We start from the raw sequence: 25,344 nt of genomic DNA on the forward strand, positions 1-25,344 counted from the left end.
TCATGGTGGCCTGCAGCTCCCTCACGAGGGGAGCAGAGGGGCAGGAGCTGAGCTTTGCTCTCTGGGGACAGCGACAGGACCTGAGGGAACAGCATGGAGCTGGGACAGGGGAGGGTCAGGCTGGGTGTTAGGGAAAGGTTCTTCACTGAGAGCGTTGTCAGGCACTAGGACAGCCTGCTCAGGGCAGTGATTGCAGCACTGAGCCTGCTGGAGTTCAAGAAGTGTTTGGACAATGCTTTCAGCCATAGGTTCTGCTTTTGGGTGTGCTGTGTGGAGATGGGAGTTGGACTCGATGATCCTTGTGTGTCCCTTCCAGCTCAGAATATTCTGTGGTTCTATTTGCCCTTCACTCTTTCTGAATCTGCTGGTGTATGTTTTTGAGCATATTGAAATTTTAGTGGTCTGCACATTCTCAAGTCAATGGATGAAAAAAAAAAATAATATCCTTTGTTACTTTAGGAGGTGATAAATATTATTAGTCTATTTAAGGAGGAATTAACACGGTAGTACAATCAGTAGTGGGTTTCTGGACCTCTTGATTTCCTACCCTGGGTAGAGAAGACCACAATGTGTTTGTTTACAGGAAAATCCTCGGTATTTTAGTTGTCATGTCTAGTATCTGACAGGAGGAAGAAAAGTTAGAATCCTGGTCTTTTGCGTAGACTTTCCTGTTTTACCAGTAATCTTTTGTGTTTCTTCTTGTTTTGCTTACAGTTTGCTCTCTGAATTTTATAGAAAGTGAAGTAGGGTTTTTACAGATCTGGCATTGATCGCCACAGCACTATCTGCACCAGCCATCCAAATTTTATCCAAGGCTAACCTTCGGTGTGAGAATTGATGTGTGATAATAAGAATCAAGTCCTACAGCTTTTGTGTTACTGTAAGCTAAATTTTCTCCCTTAAATGAAAGCATGTCCAAGTATTGTTATGGTTAGAAAGCTAGTGGGCAATTACGAGCTCATTTTACACTGGGTATGAGTTTTTCGTAAGGTTGAAGACAGTTCAAGGCAGTGATTTGGGCCGTTGCAGTGCTGTTGAGCAGGCTTGACCAAAGACTTTTTGGGACCTGCCTCACATTTCAGGAAATGGAGATTGTAGCCAACTTTATCCTTGTAGAGTCTGAGTCTGGCCAATGCCTTGATTTTAAGGACGTTTTAGTAATTCAGCTTGCTGGAGGCAGTTTCGCCCACTACAAAGTTTGGTTTATAAGCTCCGTCCCAGTGCTCAGCAGAGGGGAGTCCTCCTCCAGGTAGCTTTGGTGGATGGACAGTATTCCAAGAGTGGGAGAGAGAAGTATCCAGCTCTGGCATGATGGAGACAGAAAGGAAAGATTTCTAACAGTTGGTCAGCTTGGTTAATGCAATCGGTCAGATCGGTCTTCTGATCACAGACTTCGCCTTTCTTGAAAAAGAGAACAGTCTGCAAGTGTGGTGTGCTTTGGGCCCCACACCACTTGGAAGAGAAGCCTTAGCCCAGAGTTACCAGTTACTGGTCTTCCAGTAGAAGATGCTTCGGAAGATGCTTCCAGTTGAAGATGCTTTGGAAGAAGCAATCTTGCCTGTTCACTTTCTCTGAAACAACTTCAGTTGCAAGCTCATAGCAGGCTTTTTTTGAGCATTGTGCAGCCTATAAATGAAGGTTTCTACTTGTGCTTCTGTTGGTCAAATACTCGGTTTTCCTCAAGAACGGGAAGAAGTTGACCAGCACTGCTGCCAGCACTCAAAGTATTGCTCTAAGCCCTGAAATTTGTATCTCTCTTTAAAAGAAAAAAAAAGTTTTAAAATGATGCAGAATATGGCATTATGCAAGTAAAGTATTAGTTGCTGTTTTCTGTATAATATGTACTGAAACTGACTTCTGAAATTCCTTGTTGATTATTTGAATTGGTTTTAATCAGTTGCAATCAGCATTTTGTTTTTATTTAATTACTGTGGACAACAGCATGTGAATAATAAAATCACACCAATTAATTTTGTGATGGGTCATCTCTGCAATATACTTGTCCTTCATTGAAACCCATTTAGCTGCTGCCCAACACCAGTTAAACTCTTATAGACAGAGAGGACACGCATTTTTATGTGCTGCCCACAAAATAAAATAGCATTAACCTATGTGTCCTGTTTCTAATTAGCTTGGAAAGATTATATGACATACACATGTTTAAACAATAAGATTGGTAAACGAGTTGAATGTCTCATCCAAAGTAGATGCAGTCTATAATACTTATTGTTTACTGCATGGTGATGATAAATCACTCGTTTGAAAATGTTTTTTGGATTAGGTTTGTATTAGTTTAACTCATAAATTCTTGGGTAAATTACAATACATAGAAGGAAAACAATTGAGACAAATAATTTTTTTTTTTTTTTTTCCTGTTTGCAAAAACTAAGAGATGCTACTTAAAATTGCTACCAGTTGGGAAATGTAAAAGATGAGGTAATCCCCTAAAGAAAAAAATGGACTAAGGTTGTGAAACACATAAAACATAAATCTTGTAAAGCTTGTAGCAAACGCACTGAATTGAACCCACTCGGAATTCAAGCTAACAAGAAATTCTGGTCAATGAAGGCAGATAAAGGAACTGTAAATGAGTGTATTTAAATGAATCTGGAATTCCAGAATACGCACTTGGAAAAAATGAAGTAATGAGCACTATATATTTAGACAACTTTAATTTAGCGGTTACTAAAAAAGTAACTAAAAAGTAGTGAAACTTAAAAATGTCAATGTTACAAGATCCACAGCTGCTGTAGCATCCTGTGTCATCCAGTGCTTAAATTTCAGCTATTTTTTTCAGGAATTAGAGCAAAGACTGAGGATCAGGAGTCTGGATTTGCTCAGTTGTCCCAGCAACTCAATGAGCATCTGCCGGTGGATCACGAAAGTCAGCTTTTACTTGTACCATGGAAGAATTTGACTTCATTCATTTATGGCCGATTGGGAACTAATTCCACAGGAACATCCCAGTGCTCATTTCCATGTCGTACAGCCATCCTTCTCATGCATCTGCTTTATTTCATGGTGATGTTCTCTAGTGCTTTGCTGACCAGCGGGGCTGCTAAACATGTTAAAAAGTTGCAGCAAGGAGCAAAAGCGGACTGACAGGCGGTTGTATGAGAGTCTCCTTCTCTGGAGATATTCAAGGCCCGTCTGGACACCTACATGGGCAACCTGCTCTAGGGAACCTGCTTTGGCAGGGGGGTCAGACCCGACGATCTCTTGAGGTCCCTTCCAACCCCTACAATTCCATGATTCTGTATTTAAGTATATGGCGTTGGAGGCAAATGCAGCTGGGGGATGAAGGCAGTGTGTCCCCGTTTTCTGGGCATGTCTGTCATTCCTGTGCCTGGCCGGGGTAGTCTTTCAGCTCTTATCTTTTATTCCATCTGACAGCGTTACTAGTCAAAGCCATTTCTGACAGTTGTCAGGTGCATTCTGCAGGCTGGCGTGCGGTTATTTTCCATCTGTCTGAGCTGTGATTGCAGAGGAGGAAGATTTAGCTGGCTTCAGTGCTTTGTGTCTCATATCCAGATACCTCAGCTCCGTGCCAGTTCTGGGACTCCTTTCTCTGGCATTTCTGTCAAGGCAGAGGAGCTCAAATACCCTACTTCTCTAGTTTCCCAGACTGGCTGCTGGTCTATTTTATGGGTAATTCCAGCATTATACTGCTGTGTGTGTGTGTGTATATATATATGTGGTTACCTGATATTTAATTATTTATAATTGCAGCTTTTGAGAGAGTTGAGAAGTTCACTCCTTTGTGTGGAGAACACAAGAAGAGGTAAAAGTCAGTTACAGGCTGGGACCAGGAATCCCAATTAAATACCAAGCATTGCTGCTTTCGTTGGGAGGAGGGTGGGAGGAAGGAAAGGGAAAAGAATGGGTAGAAAAGTCAGGAGAAGAAAAAATTATCTTGGAAAAAGTTGCAAATACCACAACTGCAGACTACTGGGTTCCGATTAAGATAAATAAATAATAATGCTTTTATTTCATACTCTTGGCAGCGAGTAACACTTGATTATTTTTGCACTTGGTTCACTTGTTCAGTGTGTGTTCTGCAGCTGGAAGGTTTACAGCTCTTCTCAGAGAGGCTGAGATCTGTGAGTTGGTCAGCAGCAAGGGGTGTTCTCGCAGTGAAAGCCAACTGCAAAGTGGATTTTGTAGTTTGCTCTGCTTTCAGGCTTGCCATCGGCCTTCTTGATCTGATAATAAAGAAAAAATTGCATTTTTGCTTGCAAAATGCAAACTGGTTTTAACAGTGAGTGTGGAAGAAAGAAACGAGTTTTAGTGCAAGACCTCTACGGTGGTGTCTCTTGGATGCTGCTGAAATAGAAGTGCTGTGCTCTCAGCTGATAGCTAACTGGCTGCAGTGTCACCATAACATATATTACTTTTTGGACACCATGAAGATGAGGGTAGTTTAATTAGGAAGGGTATTTAGGGTATCTTAGTACCTGAAGAGTCTTAAAGTATGGATTTAATTCAATGAGCAAATGGAATTTGGCAATGTAATGGAAATGGTATTGAACTGATCAGGACTTTGTATATTAATTTTGCATCTCTGTTTAGACCACAATTCTGCAAATATTCTAAGCTACCTATGCAGTTAATCTTGTTAGTTTTAATACTGGATTATATATGCAGTGTTATTGATGAGTTTTACGAAACCTCAATTGTCTGGTAAGGGAAATAATGTTCTTCTATTACTTGAGGAGGGAGAACCGTTTCTAGTTAGTACTTCAGTTGTATAAGATACATGACTAGGTGCGTACTGTATTTCCTTTCTGTCCTCTAATCTTTGAGGTGGGCTTCCTCCCTCCCCTATAAATTACAGCAGACTTGCCCCTTCTCTTGTGCGTCCCTCAAATTGGTAATTGCTGGGGCTTGTGCACGTCACAGATAAGTGTCTTTGCGTCCCTTTGTGCATCTTTCTTTTCCTTTGGGGCAGGCAGTAAAACACAGCATTAAATACTAGAATTGTATTTTCCAACTTCTAAAGTTGCACAAAGTCATACAAGAAAGCAAAGGAAAGCACGATGTGAAAGGATGCTGGTGCAGCACCTCCTCTGGGACCCCACATTGTAAAAGCTGACAAGTTAGAGAAATTTCAGAGAACAAGTGCAAAGCTGTCAAAATCTCTATAAAATATCCTTTATCACAGAGCTCAAGTTGTGCAGTTTGTTTCATAGGGTTCATATTTTAGTTGCCTGCATAGCAGGTAAAGGTAAGAAGTGATTTGATCTGCTGATGACTAGGAGGAAAGAACTTTATTGCCGTGCTTTTCATCGAATGTCATAGCCATAAATAAGCTAATCAGTTAAGTTAAATACAAATCATCTGGAATAAGGTTTAGATCTAGTAGGTTGCCCTACATTTGAATTTTTGGGGAAAGAAATGAGAAAAAAAAATATTTCAGAAGCTTCTTGTGCATTGTCCTATTCATTATTGCTGCTGCATTAAATCCCTCCTCTTTTTTGTAACACTTGTGCTTGTTTTCAAAAGCTGTGTGATGCTCAGCTAAAAAGGGCTGCAACAATAGTTCATTTGCAATATGTAATCGAGTTGAAAAATGTTATTGATGATTTTGGATAGACCGTTGTGAACCTTTTTTTAATGTCATTTGCTTTTTGAGAACAAACACAAATTTTAAAGGCCAGAGCTGTGAGCCAGCTATTTGAAGCCAAGATCAGCAAACTTAATAGGAGTGAAAAAAAGTCTTTTGTGTTATTCTATCCATTTTTGTATCTTTGTTTTTAAAACAAATTGCACCATTACCATTCTAATTAAATCTGTAAATTGCTGTGAATGACTTCCAAAGATCTGTGCAGTTCAGAACATATCTTTAAACGTAATTCATTTTTTTATTTTATTTTTCTGAATGCAAGTGTAGAAGTAGATGCCAAAATTTGCCAGGTAATTAATAACATGTGAAGCATGTAGTTCTAAAATTAATGTGCTTTAGCAGTCCCCTGCACTGCTGGTATTTGCAATTTTAAGTTTGGTAAAAACAGTAACTATTTTGATGAAGTATTGTGAGACCATTTTATTTTTGTGAATACCTAGAAAATTCAAAACATCTGGAATCAAAAATACTGCTTTTCTTGTTGTTTCTCCTACAATTTCCATCAATAATGCACAATTATTTTCCACTTCAGTTCTGATTCACACAAGCAGTTTCTCTTTTTTTTTTAAACCCAACTGCAAGGAGTTTGAAGAGAAACGACTGCTTTGTTTGAGGGGGAGCACATCTTTGTCAATCGATGACATTAGAAGTTACAAGACATTATGGAGTGGTAGGATATGTCAGGCTGCCATCTCACCTCACATACAATCTGACACAGTGTGCATTCCTTAAAGTACAGTTTTAGGATTCGGCAACTATCAGCTTGGCAACACATTCATTTCACACTGAAATCACTAAAACCATCTGTTGATGATTTTCTTTCTTATGGACCTCTGACTCATGCCTCTGAATAGAAGTATCGAAAGGCACTGCCTAAGCCTGTAATGATTCTTATTTAGGGCTTATTCCCAGTGAATTCAATGAAAATAAATATAAACTTTTTACAGCTTCATAAAAATCTGATTACTAATGGAATACTTAATGCTAACAGAGATAGAGACAATTAAAAGTGATTTAAATTCCCAGTTGACTGTTTCTGTGGGAATAGTATTCATATTTCTTAAACGGACAGTTTTGTCTCTTTAATTAGTTATCTGACATGAAGATAAATCCTATCTCCAGTTGGTTGTATTTCATGGTTGGAGTTACAAATCCTAACATAAAAAATAAGATTATTTTAACATTTTCAGCATAAAAAATTGACACCATGAATGCTGTATTTTTAAATTAAGAGGGAATAAGTGCAATTATATGTAGAAACTTGGTAGGTAGTGGAAAAGTGTGTCATAAATGCAAAAATGTCAGCAAAAATGCTGACATTACAACCAAGTAATTAAACTTACTCTAAATGGCATAAAGCTGAGGGTATCCCTGATCAAGGATACTGTGAATTATGAACCAGAAGAGCCATGAGACGAGTTCAGCGGGGGCAGAAGGGCAGTTCTGACCTGATGCCTAAAAGTGTGCTAATTTTTTCCAGTAGAAATCTGTTTCTGAAGTCATCCAAGAAATTATTTGGTAGCCTTTGTTGAGAGGTTAATTTCTGACAGAGCAGTACTCTGCATGCTTTTTTCATATATATGTAATTATATGTAAGCGTTGAGTGTATTGAAATGGAAGGTCCATTTCTTTAAAGTTTGTGCTCTGTGGACATGAGCTTCGTCAAAATCAAAACAAATTGTACCTGAATTTTATGCTGCATGAACATTGGCTCTTGTCATACTGATAACTTTGGTAGATTCAAAATTAAAAACTAAGAGTGTACAAGACAAGATGTGTTCAGTGAGCTGGGTTTTTAGCCAAAATTGATGTAATGACCTGTAAGGATCCTTACACTATTAGCAAGATGTTATCTCGTGAGGAATTTCAGAAAGGATGCAAGGTGAGTGTGGGAGCATGTTTTTTTTTTTTTTTTTTTTTTCCCCTGATGTTGTAGGACCCTTCCTTCATTCTTGTAGCTGTTTTCCCTTTATTCTTTATGAAACATTAAGCGTGACTGAATTTACCGTTTCAAAAAAATAAATAAATAGGGGGGTAAATGTAAGGTTTAAGCTTAGGTGATGGAATAACGTTCCTGTTTTTAGCACCTTACCTAGCTGATATTTCTCTAAATTATCAATTTCATTTGACTTCCACTTCCCAGTATATGTCTTGGGTTTAGGAGCTTCCTTGCCCCAGTCCCCCTTTACTCCTCTAATCCCTTGTCCAAATCTCCTTTTCCCTTCTCCATCTCTGTGTTTATTCCTCCATGTTCAACCTGTACAGGTTGAGTGGCAGCAGGGCGCTTTGCGTTTCGGGATTTAAACATGGCTTGTCTTGTCGCAGCTGGAAACCAGAGGAGGGAGGCCAGCCTGCTGCTCAGCTGACGTGAAGCATTTCCACTCCTGATAGAGAATTTGGGGAATTAGGCTGTGCTTCTCTGGAAAATCTCTGCAGATCAGCTGTAAATGGCAGTTTTTCTGGGACTTGCCAGTGAAAAGTCAGTTGTGCAATACTGGAACATGTTGATCAGGGAGGCAGCAGGGCCTCCATCCCTGGAGTCGGTCAACCTGTGGTTGATCAAGCCCTGGGCAACGTGCTCCTGGCCAACCGATGGCCCCAGCGGTCTCTGTTTTCTGTGGTTTGCCGAGGAGAAAGCTGGAAATGGAAGACGTTGCGGGAGTTTGTCCAAAATGGAAGTGTTACACATAAGTTCCCATTTTAAGACTGGCAGCCTTTTCCTAGCCTGATCAATGTAATCATCCGTTTGTGTGATGTTAGAGTTTTGAGAAGCCTGGGTCTGATCATTATCCTTTTGAACGATGTAACTTCTCTAAGCTTTCTCTTGGATTTTTGTGTTTTTTCTTTTCTTTTTTTTTTTTTTTTTTTCTTTCCTTGTTTCTGAATGGTTTTGACATCTGGCATGAGCTATGGGAGTACAAGAGTATTAAGAGAGATCTTATACTAGGAGATGTGAAAAGAAAGTCACACACCCCAGTGGTTTTCAAAAGAAACAAAAGGAGCTTAGCTGTATTGACAGAATGCTCAGTTTGGTTGAAACATCCTTAAAAACGTTGGTGGGAAGAGCTGATAAAAGAAACCAATTTGGGGAAACACAAAAGGTTGTATGAGGTTCACTTCACCTCTCAGAGGATAAAGGTTTGGGAAGAAGAGCCCCACTCGGGCACTGCCCCGCACGGGGGTAAAAAGGTAAAACCTACCTAATCTGCACCTGGAAAGACCGAGGAATTAATCTCAGTAGATGTCTTTGGTACCATATTTGTTGAGATACAGCTGTCTTGTAGGACTGCAGCCTGCACCCCCAAATCTTGCAGTCACATAAGCATTGAGCTGCTTAATTTTTTAAATTGCTATTTTGAAAGACAGTCAGATACTACTGCTGCTAAAACTTTAAAAGCATTTTTTTCAAACAGCCTGATCATTACTTTTTAACATAGATTTAACATAGATAGTTAGAGTAATTTTTTTTTATTAGAAACAGATATTAAAAACATGTTTCATTGCAGCTGAAATTGAAACCTGCTTCTCTGCTTGCTATGGAAACAGCTCTTTGAAACAAATCTATTCTTGTGTATACTGATGTGCCAATCCACGTTTTTATGTAACCAGTGGATTCTTTCGCTCCTTTTCCCAACCAGCTTGTAAATATAACAACATGGCAATTTGGCATACTTGTACTTTAAAACCAAAGTTGAGAAATCAACAGAAATACTGGTCATTTATAGAAATCATTCTTTGCATGTTGCAGTTGTGTTGATGGGTTGAGTTTTTGTATCAGAATGAAATGTGATACAGAACCTATCATTTTGTATTACTGCCTGAATTACGAGTCAGTAGTCGATGGTTATGCCAGAACTATGTGTTCAGTGTCCCACCAAATTAAACAAAGGATGGGACAACTAGCACAGGAACACGTGCAACCTAACTAAAGCCTGACCTAGTTACAGATTTCCCCAGTGTTGTGTTCCCTGTCTTTTGCACATGAACAACGTTGTGTTTTATGATGCCACAATTCCTGGTGTCAACAGGAGCACAGGTACTTCAAAGGAAGAGAGTTTCATCGTGCTCTTGGTTGTTTGTTAATTTAAGGCTATAATATTAATCAGCCACTTAAAAAAAATAAATTGCTTTCATGTTTTGTAAAATACCATGCACCTATTTTCCCCTTAGCAACCTGCTTTCTTGTGACAACCTCTGGAAGACCATTATTTGGGGCTGAACATCTCTGATGTCTATGAAGAATCTTGTGTAACCACTGCAGTGACTGGGGAGGGAACATGTGGTTCCTTTATTGAGGGTTTTGGTCTCATCATCACCTCTCGCTTTGTAATAAGCCTTTGCCAACCTGTGAAGACTTTTCTAAATAACTTACCAAAGTTGTAAAATGAATGCTGAATGTAGCTGACATTTAAAAAAATGTTAAATTTGAAACAAATCTTCATGAGCTGGGTTGACTTTTAAAAAATATCTAATTTGTGTGTGTTTGTTGATGCAGGCCACAGAAACGTTGTTCCGAATGGCAGTAGCAAGAGGAACTATTACACCTTTAAGACATGGAGAAGTAAGGCTAAATACATCTTTTATTTTTTTCTTCCTTTTTTTTTTTTTTTTTTTTTTTTGCACATGTGGTATAAAGTTTTGTTAATGTAATGCTTTAAAAATTCCTGGGGGAATTATATTGCCTTCAGGTAAGTGAAGAGGGCTGGATTATATATAACTTGCATAACTATGTTAAAGGCTTTTTAAACAAGAGAAGAGAATTTAAATCCTGTCCTGTGGGAGATTAAATATTCTTCCCAAAACACTCTATTTTTCTATCTGCCTGGTTCATAAATTAGCATTATAATACAAGAGTCTCAAGTGTGTCCTTTTACCCAAGTAATTGTTCATTGGGTTTTCTATATAAAAAAAAAAAAAGTAGAATCCAGAGAAATTCACGAGGTTGAGCTTTGTTACAGGGTAGCTCTAGAGAGTTTGCTTCATCCTTTGTCTTTCTCCCAAGAAATAAGTAGCTTCAGGTAGTATGTGAATTACTGTATGTATAGTAATTATTATATGTAATTATATATACAACATAATATACATTATACCTTATGTGTGTTAATGCATTAAGTATTTGAAATAAGGGATATTTGAATATTATGTTGCTTATACATAGTTCTGCTGATGGTGAACATTTTTCTTTCTCTGTTGTGTTGTTGTCAGGTTAACATTTTTCTGAGCATTGCTAATATCTCCGATACTAGGGGATGAAATTTATTCTTAGCTTGAAAATTAAAAAAATATATATACTCCAGTCAGTCATGACACTCTGGAAGTGAGAACTGATCTGGGCATTGCCACAGCTGGACGTCACAGTACAGTGATTTTAATGTAGAAACTTTTATTTTTTTTTCATGGCAATCTGATTTTCATCAAATTCTTACGTAACTTTGTGAAAAGTTTGTGCATTCAGTCTGAAATCTAGGCCAAGACTTACCTTGGGATCCCAGCTGTGTTGTAAAATGTTCCTTACACTGATGAAACTGCCTTAATTTTTCTTTTGAGCAAAGTGATATATCTTTGCATCAGAATCTGAAGATGTACCTGAGATTTCCTGCTCTGATGTTTACAGCTTTAACTTTTCTGAATTTGGATCCTTTATAATTTTTATGTTCTGCTTTTCGTTCTGTCCTACAGAAGAGTGTAATACAACTTTCAGCAGTGCTAGTTTTGGAATATTTGCAATGCTTCCGCATTCTCTCTGTTTAGTTTTTCAGTGAGGGGTACTTTATTTTCTGTGTTTTAATGAATGTGTTGCTCAGAAAGATCGTGGAATCTCTGTCCCTGTAGTTACTTGGTGAATAATGTGAATTATGGGGGAAAAAAATGAAATGATTCTTTTAAGATTGTTACTAATAATATCACACATTTAAAACACTGGGACATCACGTGTAGATGTAGAACTTAGTAGCATGGCCTAGTGGTGGACATTAGTACTAGGTTAAAGGTTGGACGAGATCATCTTAAAAGTCTTTTCCAACCTGAATGATTCTATGATTCACAGGCATAACAATCTCTGTTGTGAACAATGTTGGTCATTAATGTATATGCTACATCATATGCTGTAGAAATGATGTGGTAGAAAATGTTTCAGTTGTTTCTTCAGATATTTCCTCTGATCTTTATCAATTAAACTGCCTCAAGGGCTAGAGAGAAGATAAGTGGTGAGAGGTTGTTGCTGTGATTAGGGAGGGTGGAACTGGGTGAAAGTGCATCCGTTTGGCGATGGGGAACTGATATGCCGGCATGCCGTGTCCCGTGACACCATAGCCTGGGTTAGACTTCAGTGCAAGTCATGTAATGTTAGAATGAGAGAAATAAAAAGGCCTTTTTTCTCTCTTATATTTTTATCAGGCTACACGCAGGGGAAAAAATATCTCGACCCAAGGAAGATCTCTTCCTTAAATTCTATTGTTGAATTAGAATTCATTTAGTTTGAAAATGAGGAATAACAATCAAAAGAAATTAATTTTTCCAGAAGAAACATATAATTATGAAGAGTCACATTAATTTTTTTTTAGCTCTTCCAAGGAATTGCTAAACGTTTGCACAGTGCTTAAGTAGAAGGGGAGCCAGAAAAAAAAAAAAAAAAGTTGAATGTGAACTAAAGTTCACCGCATTCTGTTTGAGAAGTGTGAACTTGGCAGCTGAAATGAAAGCCGAGCAACTTGTTTATTGGCAGGTCCAAACTCCGGGGGCAGCCGTCCAAATGTGCAAAAGTGCTGTTGGGCTTTCACAGCAATATTTAGAGTGTAGTCCCGTTTCACGTTTAGGAGGGAGTAGAACTGTTCAATACTGGAAGGAAGAAATAACGTAGATACTTAGTTATTTTAAATTCATTTAAAAATTGCAGTATTCTGTCTACACTGCTAAACAGATTAATGGGCAGATATCTCTTCTGTGCAGACACAACAGTTATCCATTTTAATCCAGTTGTCATCAACAGGTGGATTTATAATATTCATTGCTTAGGGCAAATGCCTTTTCTCCTTCTTCTGGCCGTTCCCTGTTCCCTGGGATTCATCTTCTCAAGTCTGTATGCTTATAGAATTTTTAAATCTTGTTTTAATTATCCTTGAAGGAATTGAAAAATGAGGTGATTCTAGATATTTGACTTTTGGATGTGCTTTGTAAAATTACCGTTGAGAGTTTACAGAATCACGCTGCCAAAAGTAGTTCTCAAATTTGGGTCCATAACGTTAGTAGTTATTGAACTGGAGGATTTGGATCATGAAGGTTCCTGAAGAACCTTCTCAACAATTGCCTTGCTCCTGGTTTGACTAAGTGCAGTAGCATCCATGGGAGGGAATCAAACCCTGGAGTAGAATTCCTCTTCAGGAATCAATATGTTGTTTTTCTTGTTAATTAGTTAGTTCTGTCAGTTGCTTTGTCCTGGGGGTGGAGCATGGGACAGAGCCTTGCAGAGTTTACTCATTTCTGTTAGCACTTCACGCTCGTTCCAAGACGATCCAAAAGCTGCACGAGCAGATGTGATCCCACCAAATCTGCGGCTGCGCTTGTGTACAGGAGGCTCAGGATGTGTTTCATTAACTCCACAAGCTTTCGAGTCAGGGCGTAGCTGCGAGCTGTGCGCTTGGGGTACCTGACACCACCCAGGGAACTTGGCCAGCTGTTTGTGGTGCTCATGCAGCAGGCAGGGATCTGCTGCCATCTGCTCCTCACTCCTTTCAGCCGCTTCCACAGTTCCAGCTGCTGTCTTCCTGGGTGCCAGCTGATGTGGCAGCAGTGGCAGGGATGTGAGGAAACAAGAGGAACTGCAGCCTGTCTGCTGAAGAGGATGAGAAAGGAAATAGGAGGAGCCTGGTGCTTCAGGTTCGACAGTTCATGCTTTCTTACCAGTTTTGCTTGCCAGTTCTGCATCTGCTGGAGCTTCTGCTGTTGAATGCTCATCCTGTCCCCAGGGGGAGACCACCAGAAGATGGTTTAAGGGTTAGTAGTGGCTGTGAGAAGTCATTGGATGCATGATAGGTAGATGGAATATGTTTGACAGGCAATGCTGAAATCCGATGACCATACACAGAAACCTTTTCCCTAATTTTAACCAAAAGTGATCAACTTTATTCACACTGAGCAACAAAGAAGTGATAATCAGAAGCAGTGTGTCGCAAATAAGACTTGTGAGGAGGTGCTGAACAGGACTGGATGTGGGCCTTGGCAACCTGCTTGGTTGAGCTGGATGCCCGCATGTAAGCAGGACTTTGGACCAGATGACCACCAGCAACCCTTCCAGCCTCATCCCTCTCTGGTTCTGTGAAGGAGGGATCCAATTATGACAAATAGTTTGCAGGACCGGTGTTAACAGCCCCTGTGGAAGAGGCAAACAGAAATGCATGCAGCCCATCTAGAGAAGGAGCAGGAGGATAAACAGAGGGGGTGGAATGCTTAATGGAAAAATACGAAGAAATAGGTAGGCTCATGTGGACAGCAGAGGTGATGGCAGAGGCAGGATTCCCAGAGAGCCAGAAGCGATAACAGCCATGTTTGAACTCTGTGGATGTTAACTCATTTCTTACAACATCTTTATGAGTCTGTAAACTGTCTGGCTCTTCTGGGTGGAAGAATTCAGGTATGCATCTTTAGAGTTCTTCAAGTCAATCAGCAAAAACGAACTGCGTAAGAGAAAGGCTGTGCCCCAGGGGTTGTGCTCTTCCATCTGAAACATTAAGACGTAAGGGGGACCTTCAGTATGATGGAACTTGCTGAATCTTCATGTAGGGTTCTTGTCCTGGGATATACAGGAGAAATTAATCTTGCACAAGAGACAGACTTGTATAGGAGAATCAGAGAAAAAAAAAAAAAAAAGCTTAGGTTATATGATAGATCCATTTTATAATTACTGCAACAGCTGAGATGTTTTGAGAAGTTTCAAAGAAAGAAATGGAATCCTCAGTCTGTAGCAGTACTAAAGAATGCCATTAATTTAGGATATTTGGTGGTTTATTCCTTCTTTTTTCTGCTCCAGTTATACAAAAGCCTTTGTCCATGAAATGCCAATGGAAACAAAGTATGAAAAGGGATTTCTAGACTGTGTCTGTAAGTTTCAATGGGGTTCAGTTCACAATAACGTTTAGATTTAGCTGCAGTGCCTGAGGAGAGATCTATCCAAGTTGACATTGATTTGCCGGTACTTTGTTGTAGGAAGGCATGTCTTTGCTTTCCTTTAAAACTGTGTTTAATACATTTCAGGATTATGTTTTCATTCTGAGACTTTTCTGTAAGGGAAATAATATGAAGTGTAGAGTTTTATGAACAGTTACCTATAAAAGGTGATTTTGATGGATTTTGTATTTATACTAAATACCTGTGATACACATATGATTAAATTTTACCTAGAACTTAATCAAGGGGATTTGTAAGGATCTTTAACATGCAATTTCTTTTATGTTTTTAGAAGTAAATACATAAAGGTGGCAACAGCAATATGAAATACTTCATTCTGCAACAGTTTTCCTATTAGTTCCACAGACCTTATCCTCTGCTATACAGTTTGCACTTGGGACAGACATAAAATGACACAGTCCAAGAGCCACAGCTCTACCTGCATCACTTGGGTTCAAGCTTTGAAAAAAGCATTGGGACAACTTTTAAGATAACATCAGTTTGTTTTGGTCTGAACAGGAAGGACCTTAGTAACAGCAATGCAGTTATTTCCAAATGAGCCATCCTTATATTTTTGTGATATGTTTTATTTTGTCTTGTTTTGACAATCCTATACTCCAACAAAGTATTTTTTCTTTATAACTCAAAACCAGACTATTTTGTTATATGATAGGATGCTTATATATTTTAGAGTAATTCTATTAAAGTCAATAATAAATGTAAAAACATTATAAAAAGCTAAAGAAGATGTGAAAGCATTTATTTTTTCTTATAATGGGTTGCACTATAAGTAACTGGTAAATCACAAAATTCAGTAGTCACTGAAGTAATGTTTCTAAAACAGTTTTGTATATATATGTGTGTATACATGTTACACGTGTAGGTATAGGCTCTTTTTCTTTTTCATTATGAAATTTTATCTTTTTTTTTTTTTTTTTTAGATAGAATTTCTACCTTGGAAAATAGGGGAAAATGTTAAAAGGTGATTACTAGCTCAAAGTTCCTTGCCCTCTTTCAGCCCCATACACCACATCAGAGCAGAATGTAGTACAGTAGTCCTGGAAACTTCAGCTGTGTAATTAAGTCAGTTAGGCAATAATCCTTATTATTAGTAGCAATAACTAATCTTTTTTTTTTTTCATGTGAAGGGACTTCCTGATTTTGTTTGTCATTAGAGCAATTTGAAAGAGATCTTAGGACACATCAATTACTTTATTTAGGTCTGTTTTGTAAAGGTGACAGGGTATAGATTGGTCATTTAAATGATGATCTTTTCTCTATATGAAAGGTTTTATTCTAGAAATTATGGAATTCTAGATATGATTTTTATATTTGGGGTTTTGTCACAGTGATGTGCCTGCTTCATTTAGAGTGTAGTCCCTGATGAAGCTAGCTTCATTTGTAATACATGAAACACAGGAAGACTTCATAAACGGCAGGATTGTGGCTTGTGAAAGGTATTGTGAATCACTTGAGATTAATTTTCATTCAAATAAAATTGCTTTGGGCACTCTGTTTCCCGTGATTTTAGCTCGAGGGCATACCAGGCCTAATCACTTACAGGCACGTTACAAACCAAACGGCAACGTGATCCTAGACATCTGATCCCCTACCCTCTTGCCTTCCTATCACAAAGATGTCATTATTGCCAGGGTTTTAAAGCTCTGCTCTCACAGACTACCCTGACATCTCTGATTTCCATTCTTTTGTCTTGAACACTTTGTTACTGACATGTTAATATGTGAGGAAATATGTTTGTTCAGATTTACATAAATCTTACAGCATGGGAGCCACTCTAGTTATATCCCCGATGATGTTCTACTTTTTAAGCTTTATGTTGGACACTTTTTAAAAGTGCTGTTGGTCAGAATGAGTCTTGTTTGTTCTCATTGCAAATTAAAATTCTTCCTAGCAAACTGTGTTTGACATATACAAAAGAAGTCTGGTTTGGTACAATGAAACTTAAATTCTTGTGAGGCCGTGTCATAACATTCATGGACTTTTCCTGCCTTCAAAGTAGCATTGTCAGTCTCTTGGATCTTAATTTGTGTTTTCTTTCCCTCCTGGTTGAGGGTTGCTAGTACACAGAAAAATGTGTATTTTTTTAATTCATTACGTTGCAAAACAATGTCAATTTAATTTAACCAAACCATATTTTCTGAATACGTGGTGTAAGATCTAAAGTTCCTGTATATTTCAGTATTCACTTCTCTTGTCTTTGCACTCTTATTTTGGAAAGGTATTACTTTGCAAAATTATAAAGAAGCAGTTACTTGCAGAGTCCCTTTTCCTTTAAAGGGAGGTCACTTCTTTCTCTGTCCCCAAGACAGAAAAGAAATATTTCTAGCTTTAAATTTTTATTTTTTTTAAAGTATTTGCATAGTTTTTTTTTTTTTATTATTATTATTATTTTTTTTTATGTGATGAGTGTCAGAACTATTTAAAAATAGTATTGGTATCTGGAAAATCCTTCTGGTGGGTCAGGATTACCAACCAGATCAAAAGTAGTTCAATTGCTTGTCAATAATATCTGGAAGTAATTTAAAAGTAAATAATTCTGCTTAAATACAGTGAAAACTGAAGCTGGAGGGAAAGAGAATGCCATAGGTCCCGGGAGAGGAAAATTGCCAGATTCCCTTCACATTGTTCCAGTGTTCAAAGTTTGAGTGTTGTTTTTGCCACATGTTCAGTTATGTAAAGGTGGTCTGTGTCCACATCACTACGTCTTCTGTACTAGATTGTCCTGGGCTATCCTTTCTATGTGGTTTATAGGTTGAGAAACATTTTTAATCATGAAGAAGAAAGTTAATTTGTCTCCAAACCTTAGCCTAACGTAAAGAACTCTGCTGCTCTTTTAATAGGTGATTTGCCTAAATATATTCTATTTCTTGCTAAAAATCGTCATGAGCCTTGACTAATACTGATGTATTCCAGATAATTTTAAAGTGGGATTCATAGGGTAGGGAACATCAAAACTGAAAACATTTTAGGTATTGTGTACAATGTAAATGTAAGGTAGAAATACCTGAAAACAGGATAATGGCTACATGTTCCAGAATATGAAGAGTTAACACTTAAGAATGATAACACTCAAGTTTGGAAACGGAGAACTTTTGATTTTACTTCTGTTTTGAAAGTTATGTAAGTAAGCTATCTAAGTGATTTATTTTTTATTTTTATTTTTTTTTCCTTTTTCTTTCTTTTTTTAGATGTATGGGCAATGTAGCCTGTCTGCTTTTCATAAACTGGAACAATGGGGTTTAGTACTTTAAATGTTTGACATATCATGCTATGCATTCTTTTTATTGTAAAGTAGATCTTTTAATGCAGACTGATAGAATATATTTATATTATTATAATCATAACTTCCCCTTTGTGAAGTAAAACATGAGTCTAAAATGTACATTGGATTATACTCTCAAATATTTGCCAGATATCATCAAGAAGGTTTTGACAAGCAGCATGGGAAGGAGGGAGTTAGCTATTTTAAAGATTTTGTTCTTTCTTAAAACTTTCTTTTACATTCCCTTTATATTCCTCATTTCTTTTTTTTTTTTTTCTCATAACACATAACAATAAAAAATAAATGCACATCAACTACTTCATTGCTTATAATATATGTAGATTCACTTTGAAGAAGGGATACTTTAATTTTAGTGGAAATGTTATTTGCATTCAGTCATTCCCAGCTAACGATAACTAGTATTCCTCTAGGAGAAAAATGCAAATGCAAGAATCACACTTAAATGATTGTTGGTGTTTCCTACCTGCTCTTTAGAATTATCACCAAATTCAATTGTTTGAGTAATGTCTTCCCATTTCGATGGCAGATGGAGGAGTGGCTCATGACCATTCTTCAAAACCCCATCGAGGAGACAAATCGGTTTGACAAGAAACAAAACCCAGGACAGATTGGAATGACTGAGGAGTGGAGAATTATTTTTGACTTTGCATCATAGGCTTTTTCCTCTGGTCAAGTGACTGGGGATAAAAAGAAATCACTGTATTGCTTCGTGCCCAGTTACATTTTTAATGCTCTCATTCTTTCTGCTACCTTAATTCAAGTTATTTTATGCTCATTCATATGTTAGGCTTCTAAAAATATTGTTGAGCACACATGAATAAAGTAGCTGTCTTTCAGTTGTTAATTCCTCTGTGTATAAATAGGTTGCATAAATCTAAATGTTATTTGAAACGCTTTTCTTTGGCTTTCTGAAATCAGGGTGAATGTGCTGCAGTCAGTGAGCCAGCGCTTTCTGCTTCCTGTTTGATGCCCAGAATCTGGGGAAAAGCATACAAATCAGAGTTATTATTAATGAGTAATTTTAGATAGTAGCTGGTGAACTGCTGAAAAGTGAAACCAATGACAAGTAAGATTGGGAGGGATATGAACAAAAATAAGAAGCAGCAATTAATACTTCTGTTTTGACAATGTCTCCTGTAAGATCCTTGCAGAGAGGCTGATGAAAAAAGGGCTGGGTGGGCAGACGATGAGGTGGATGGAAAACTGGGTTAATGGCGAGACCCTGAGGGTGGTGGTCAGTGGCATGAGGTCTGGCCGGAGGCCTGTAGTGAGTGGATGAGTACCCCTGAGGTCAGTACTGGTGGACAGCAAGCTGGACCTGAGGCAGCGATGTGCCCTTGCTGCAAAAGAGGCTGATGGTGTGCTGGGCTGCATTAGGGAGGATGATCCAGCTCTGGGCTGCTCACTGCAAGAGAGAAATGGAGATCCTGGAGTTAGGCCAGCAAAGGGCCGTAAAAGTGATGAAGGACCTGGAGAGCACCTCTGCTGTGAGGAGAGGCTGAGAGAGCTGTTGCTGTTCAGCCTGGAGAAGAGGAGGCTCAGGAGGATCTCATCCATGTCTGTAAACACCTGAAGGGAGAATGCAAAGAAGCCGGAGCCGGTCTCTGTTCAGTGGTGCCCAGTGCCAGGACAAGAGGTGATGGGCACAAACTGGAGCACAGGAGGTTCCAGCTAAACATCAGGCAGCACTTCTGTGCTGTGTGGATGATGGAGCACTGGCTTGCACAGGTTGCTCAGAGAGGCTGTGGAGTCTCCTTGGAGATCTTCAAAAGCCACCTGGATGTGGTGCTGGGCAGCCTGCTCAGGGTGTCCCTGCTTGAGCAGGGGTGGGACCGGATGGACCCAGAGGTGCCTGCCAGCCTCACCCATTCTGTTTTGTGTATAAAGTGCCAAGTTTTGAAATCTTGCTGTGCATTTCTCAGTATGTGTAAAAATAGAATAATGCATCACTTAAATATGTACCCAATAAATAGTGTACAAAATTTAAAATGTAAATATTCCTTTCATAAACTTATTTTAAACCTTGAAAAAAAAATCAAAGTGCACTACCTAGAAACTCCAGTTTACACGCTCAGGGTTTTAGGATGAGCCCCCAGAAAACTGAAGGTGTGTGAAAGCACTCTTTGTTTTCACAAATTTATAGGGAGGTTGTCTATCCCAATTGGGAAGTGATACCCCAAACAAGGTGCAGTATTTCTAGTGTAATACTAATTGGTTACAGGAGGGAGAAGACCCTGGAGCATCTCTGTCATATGATGGATTGGGATCCTCGTACGATGAGAACTTTTTTGGACACCACAATTCTGGTACTGCACCCCCAGTGATTTGAAGTCAGTTCATACTTCAAATTTTTGTTCTCCTTCCTCCTTTTAAATAAAGAACTGTCATGAATTGGTTTTGGGAGGCCAGCCCTATGCCTGGAGAACAGTCCAGCCTCAGACAGTCAAATACCGCTACAAATGTAAAGGAAACTCTTTGTTATGGAAAAGGTCAAATGCCACTGCTCAGTGCCCAAGTGTGAGCACAGAGGGCACTTCAAGAACCAGTAATAGTGGCTCTTAATTGAACTTCTCTGTTTAAAGTTTTCTGCTAACTCAATTTTAATATTTTTACAGGGTTAAATTGCTGTCTTCTCAGAATTAAATTCTTTTTTCGACTAGCATCTTGCATGAGATAAGCTGGCTGTGGGTCTGGTCTGCCGGCAGGAGGAATGTCAGCACGAGCAGGCTGTTGGAGCAGTTCTCCCACTCTGCACCATGAAACCAATCTGTTCCTGTCGGTTACAATTTTATGGAAACTAATTCTTTCTTGATGGAATCAGGTGAAAAATATGTGGTTCTGATTAACAAACAGTATGCACGGTTTCATAAGGTCACAGGGAGCATTCCCCTGGACATGTGCATGCATTCAGGTGTGTGTGTGTATGATTGTGGATATATATCAAGATAGGCATCTTTGTGTACTAAAAATGATGGGCAGTTTATTGTTTTCTTTATGTATATACTTGTTTTTAACTATTTGTAGTACAGTTGGTAAACTAATGTGACATGATGTAATTAGATTGTAACTTAGACGTTTATTATAATATTTAATCAGTTCACTTGTTTCTATGTCTCACAGACTCATCTTTTTAAACTCTGTAACCTGCAAAAGAATATTTAGTGTAGCCATGCAACATAAACCCCAAAAATGAGCATTTTTTAAGCAGTACTGTTTTCTGTAGGAAATAAGTATTATACAAATGACTGCCTGAAGAAAATAATGATCTTTCATTTTTAAGTACCCCGCAGAGCTGAAGAAAATAAACCACTATCTGCAGTCTGCCTAATAGACTGCTCACCACATCACCACATGCAATTAAGCATAAGTGATTTTTCTGCTCAGGACAAGCTCAAGACTGATTTAGCAATGAAACTTAATTACTTCTAGCCCTTAGAGAAAATGGCTCAACAAGGTTGAGGTTGTTGGCAGGGCAATGTGGGAAAGCAATTGCTGAAACTCCCGTCACCATTTCTGATTTTCTGTTAGCAGTACTTAGCGGCATTAACCTTCAATTGAACAAATAATTCGCACAAAATTGTGCATTATGCCATTTGTTTCTTTGCTACAGGTAAGGGGAAAGACAATGAAAGATAAGTGAAACACAAGTGATCTGAGCACGTCAAAGTACTTCAGTGTATGGGTGAAGTTCTTCTGTGCTAATAAAAAAACCTTACAGATTAGTTCTCAGATGCCTGTATGTGTAAGGTCACCATCCTAGACATAGAAATTTCAGGCTAACAGCTAAAACTAAAAGTGTATTTGGGTTTCTTCACAACTTAGTATGCCATAGGTAAATTAGTTTCTTTAATTTGTGCTAAAGCGACAGGAAAAATGATGAAGGAGCTGAATAAAAAAATAATCATATTAACGAATGACTTTATTGCTTCATCTGAGTTTTTAGGAATGTGTTATTTAAAGGAAACAGGAACTTCAATTCTGTGGCTCCAAGGAATACATCTGGAATAACAATTCTGAAGGACATATGGCATCAATTGGCTTATATTTTCCTATATGGAGGTTCTGATTGCAGTAAAGGGAAGAACTGTTCATTAATTACACAGAATTAAAAATACAAATACTGTGTTGTTGTTGATTTATATGCCCTGCTGAAGTACAGTGAGTTCTGAAAGAAAATGTGGGAGTTGAGCAAAGAAAATTGCCTTTTCTGCTTGTCAGCTGGGACAATAACTCGCTTTGCTTTTGCAGTTTATTTTTCCTCTGAAAGGTTTTGACTCCCATACTCTTTATCTCTTCCTGTAGATAAATCTCTCGTACACCTCTATGAGCATTTTCATTTAGAAAGAGAACTAATATTGAAGTTGTAATTCATTCCACATAGTCACCTCAGTAGTGTTCAAAGTGTTATTCCTGCTAACAGCTATGGATGTATTTATCAATGGAAATACTCATGGTAACAAAATTAACGTGTGCTTGAATATTTGCAAGAGTGTGCAGCACTAGGCACTAATTCCCCAAGGCACATTTAGCACATGCTCTACTGCTTTACTCAGTAGGGAGTCAGTTTAAGTATGTGTATATGTCCCCTTAATTTCAACAGTATTTAACAAAATAGCTGACTTAAACCTTTCACTGGATAGGAAATAATAATTCAAGCATGTTCTTCAATGCTGTTGATTTTTTTAATTATTATTTTATAAATATATTTGAATTCAGGGCTTTTAAAGACTTGGAATGAACACTGTCGTAGGCTTACATTTATCATCCCTAGAAGTCAAGTTGGTGTATCTGGGTATTTCTCATTATAAGGGAATAGGGCGTTTTGGGTAGTAAATAGATATTTTAAAAATCATGCTGAATTTTCTCTAATGTGTAAATACAGCTTTCAGTAACCTATAGATTGGCTCGCAGCATTGTTAGTCCCTTCCTAAGCCATATTTCCCTTGCATACACTCTTTGAACTGCTTAGGCTTAAAATTTCTAAGCCAAATGAGGCTGGTGCCCCTCAATAAGTTTGCTTTGCTATGCAGTCTTGATTCACCTCCTCTCATGAATGAGGCTGAGGTCTGGCAGAAACCGCCATGTGACTGAGTAATTCAAGACACATGTGCTCAGAACTGAATTACAGTTGCACCAGGAACATGTGTCAAGAACCACATGAACTTAATAGGGGATAATTCCTGCCCCAAACAGTTAACTACCTAAATAAATTTGGGAAAAGGCTGGAGAAAATGTACTATTAATATCTCCACGTGTGACTTGAGTAGGTGTGTGTTTAACTTAGTCATACAAAAGTGAAAAGTACGCTTCTGTTCTTATCACTTCAGCTATGAGGCCAAAATATCACTGATTGTTTTGCAGGTCACACAATAGATTTATTTAATTCCTGTCTTAAACTCATTAATGGATCTTGATGACCCAAGTGCTCTCATGCAGTTTTAGGTTGCAGCAGACATCCCAGTGGCACGCTCATCTCTGTTTTCTTCAGCCCTCCAGTGATAAGGTGATGCTTGGGCTGTCCTGTAACTATCACCTTTCAAATTTTGTGACTAATAATATTGATGGGATCATATCACTACCTATTTCTTAAATTTCATTGAAGTTTGGAAGCCAAGCTTCACTCCTTAGGAGAAAAGACTGGTGCGATCTGCTGCTTAATTGGGATAGCACCAGTAGCACTGCTCTCTCCTTTCATCTATTACCTAAATGTTTTTAACATACGTAGAGATGAATTATTTTGTTTACAAACTTCCTCTCTGTTTTTATAATTTTATAAGACAGGTACTTTGACTTCCATGCGTCTCCTGGATTTTATTCCATTAACTTGTTTGTAAAAAGAGCTCACCAGTCATTTTTAATTTACTTCTCTGAATTTTCTTCGCTCCAGCTGAGCTGTGTCATTTTACAGCCTGTGCAGAATGGAACTGAACAGAGGCAGATGTGGAAATATTTCTTTTTCAATAACGATATTTTGTACACAATGTGCTCCTCCTGTGGAATTCATTACAGCTCGTTGGACTTTGTGTAAATACAGGAGAAAACCCTTAGATGAATACAAATTCTGTGTCTCATCTGCGTGCCCTTGAACTCAGTTTTATTTTAGAAGGACTGAGTGTGAGAGAAATATGCACGGGTACGATTTTCCAGAAGATTTTCCAGAAGGTTTGGGACATCATGAGAAAATTGTTTTGAATTCCAGAAATTTGGAAGTACACACATGTTTACTAAAATATTTCTTTACAGAAAAAACTCTCTGAGGTTACTGAAACTCAGAACATTCCTCCTGCAACTTTTGCACAATCAAGTCTGACCCTACAACTGCTTTTTAGAATTAAAGTGTTATTCGTTTATTTTTTTATTTCAATGGTAGTGATGATGTGTAAAGGAAAGGCTGATTAATTCCTGTTTCCATGTTCTTGAGATCCACTCAAAGTTCTGAAATTCATCCTCATTTCATCTCAAATAGAAATGACCATTTAAAGCAGTAGCTCGTAAATAATATGGCCTGGTACAGGCAGTGGTTATCAAGAAATAATTTAACGTGAGACATTAAATGTCTCTCTTGCAAGCATGTCTTTCCAACAGTTAACTGTACTCATGAAACTGTCCTAACTGAGTATTTTCTCATTTCAGTATGCTAGTAGCTTTGAATTATATCAATGCATTATGTTACATGCAATATAAATTCTTACAGTTCAAGTATATGCAATTTCTAGAAACAGCATTTAGTGACGAGGTTCACAAAATATTTGGATTATTTTGTGATAGTAGTGTGGGAAATGCTGTTACTTGTAACGGAGCTGTGTATGCAAAAGACAGAAATGTACCATTATGGTAAGTTGTTGTCATGAGCTTGGTGGGGACTATATTAATTTCAGTATGGTTTCAACACTAACTACAGCATACTGCAAACTGTCACGCATTAGTGCTTTGCTGACAATGTGTAAATTGTTTATATGGCCACTGAGCAGTAAATGCAGCAACAATTCATTTATCTTAAAATACAAAATAGATTTATTTTTTATTTCCCCTAATAACTAGTAAATGTTTAGGGCTAGGCTCTGCCAATATACATTAAAATATCAATGTGGGATTTCCCTACAACTCATTCTGGGTTGCTGTTTCACAGTGCCCATGGTAACATCTGAGGGACATTGTGACTTATGAGGGATGTGGTGACATTTGAGGGACATGGTGACATACGGGTGGCTGAGAGAAGGACCCTCCCCCAGTTGCTTCCCAAGGCATTTTTGTA

General features: G+C 38.2%; 1 protein-coding gene across 1 annotated transcript in view; it reads left to right on the forward strand.

Moving 5' to 3' along the window:
- Positions 1 to 25,344, forward strand: part of TMEM135 (transmembrane protein 135) — a 177,577-nt gene that overhangs the window by 66,336 nt on the left and 85,897 nt on the right. Inside the window, exon 5 of the mRNA XM_084301827.1 lies at positions 10,119 to 10,184. Coding sequence (XP_084157953.1) covers positions 10,119 to 10,184 — 66 coding nt within the window. The remainder of the gene's footprint in view (positions 1 to 10,118; positions 10,185 to 25,344) is intronic.

The sequence above is a fragment of the Netta rufina genome, assembly GCF_964035555.1.
Source record: "Netta rufina genome assembly, chromosome: 1".
NCBI lineage: Eukaryota > Metazoa > Chordata > Aves > Anseriformes > Anatidae > Netta > Netta rufina.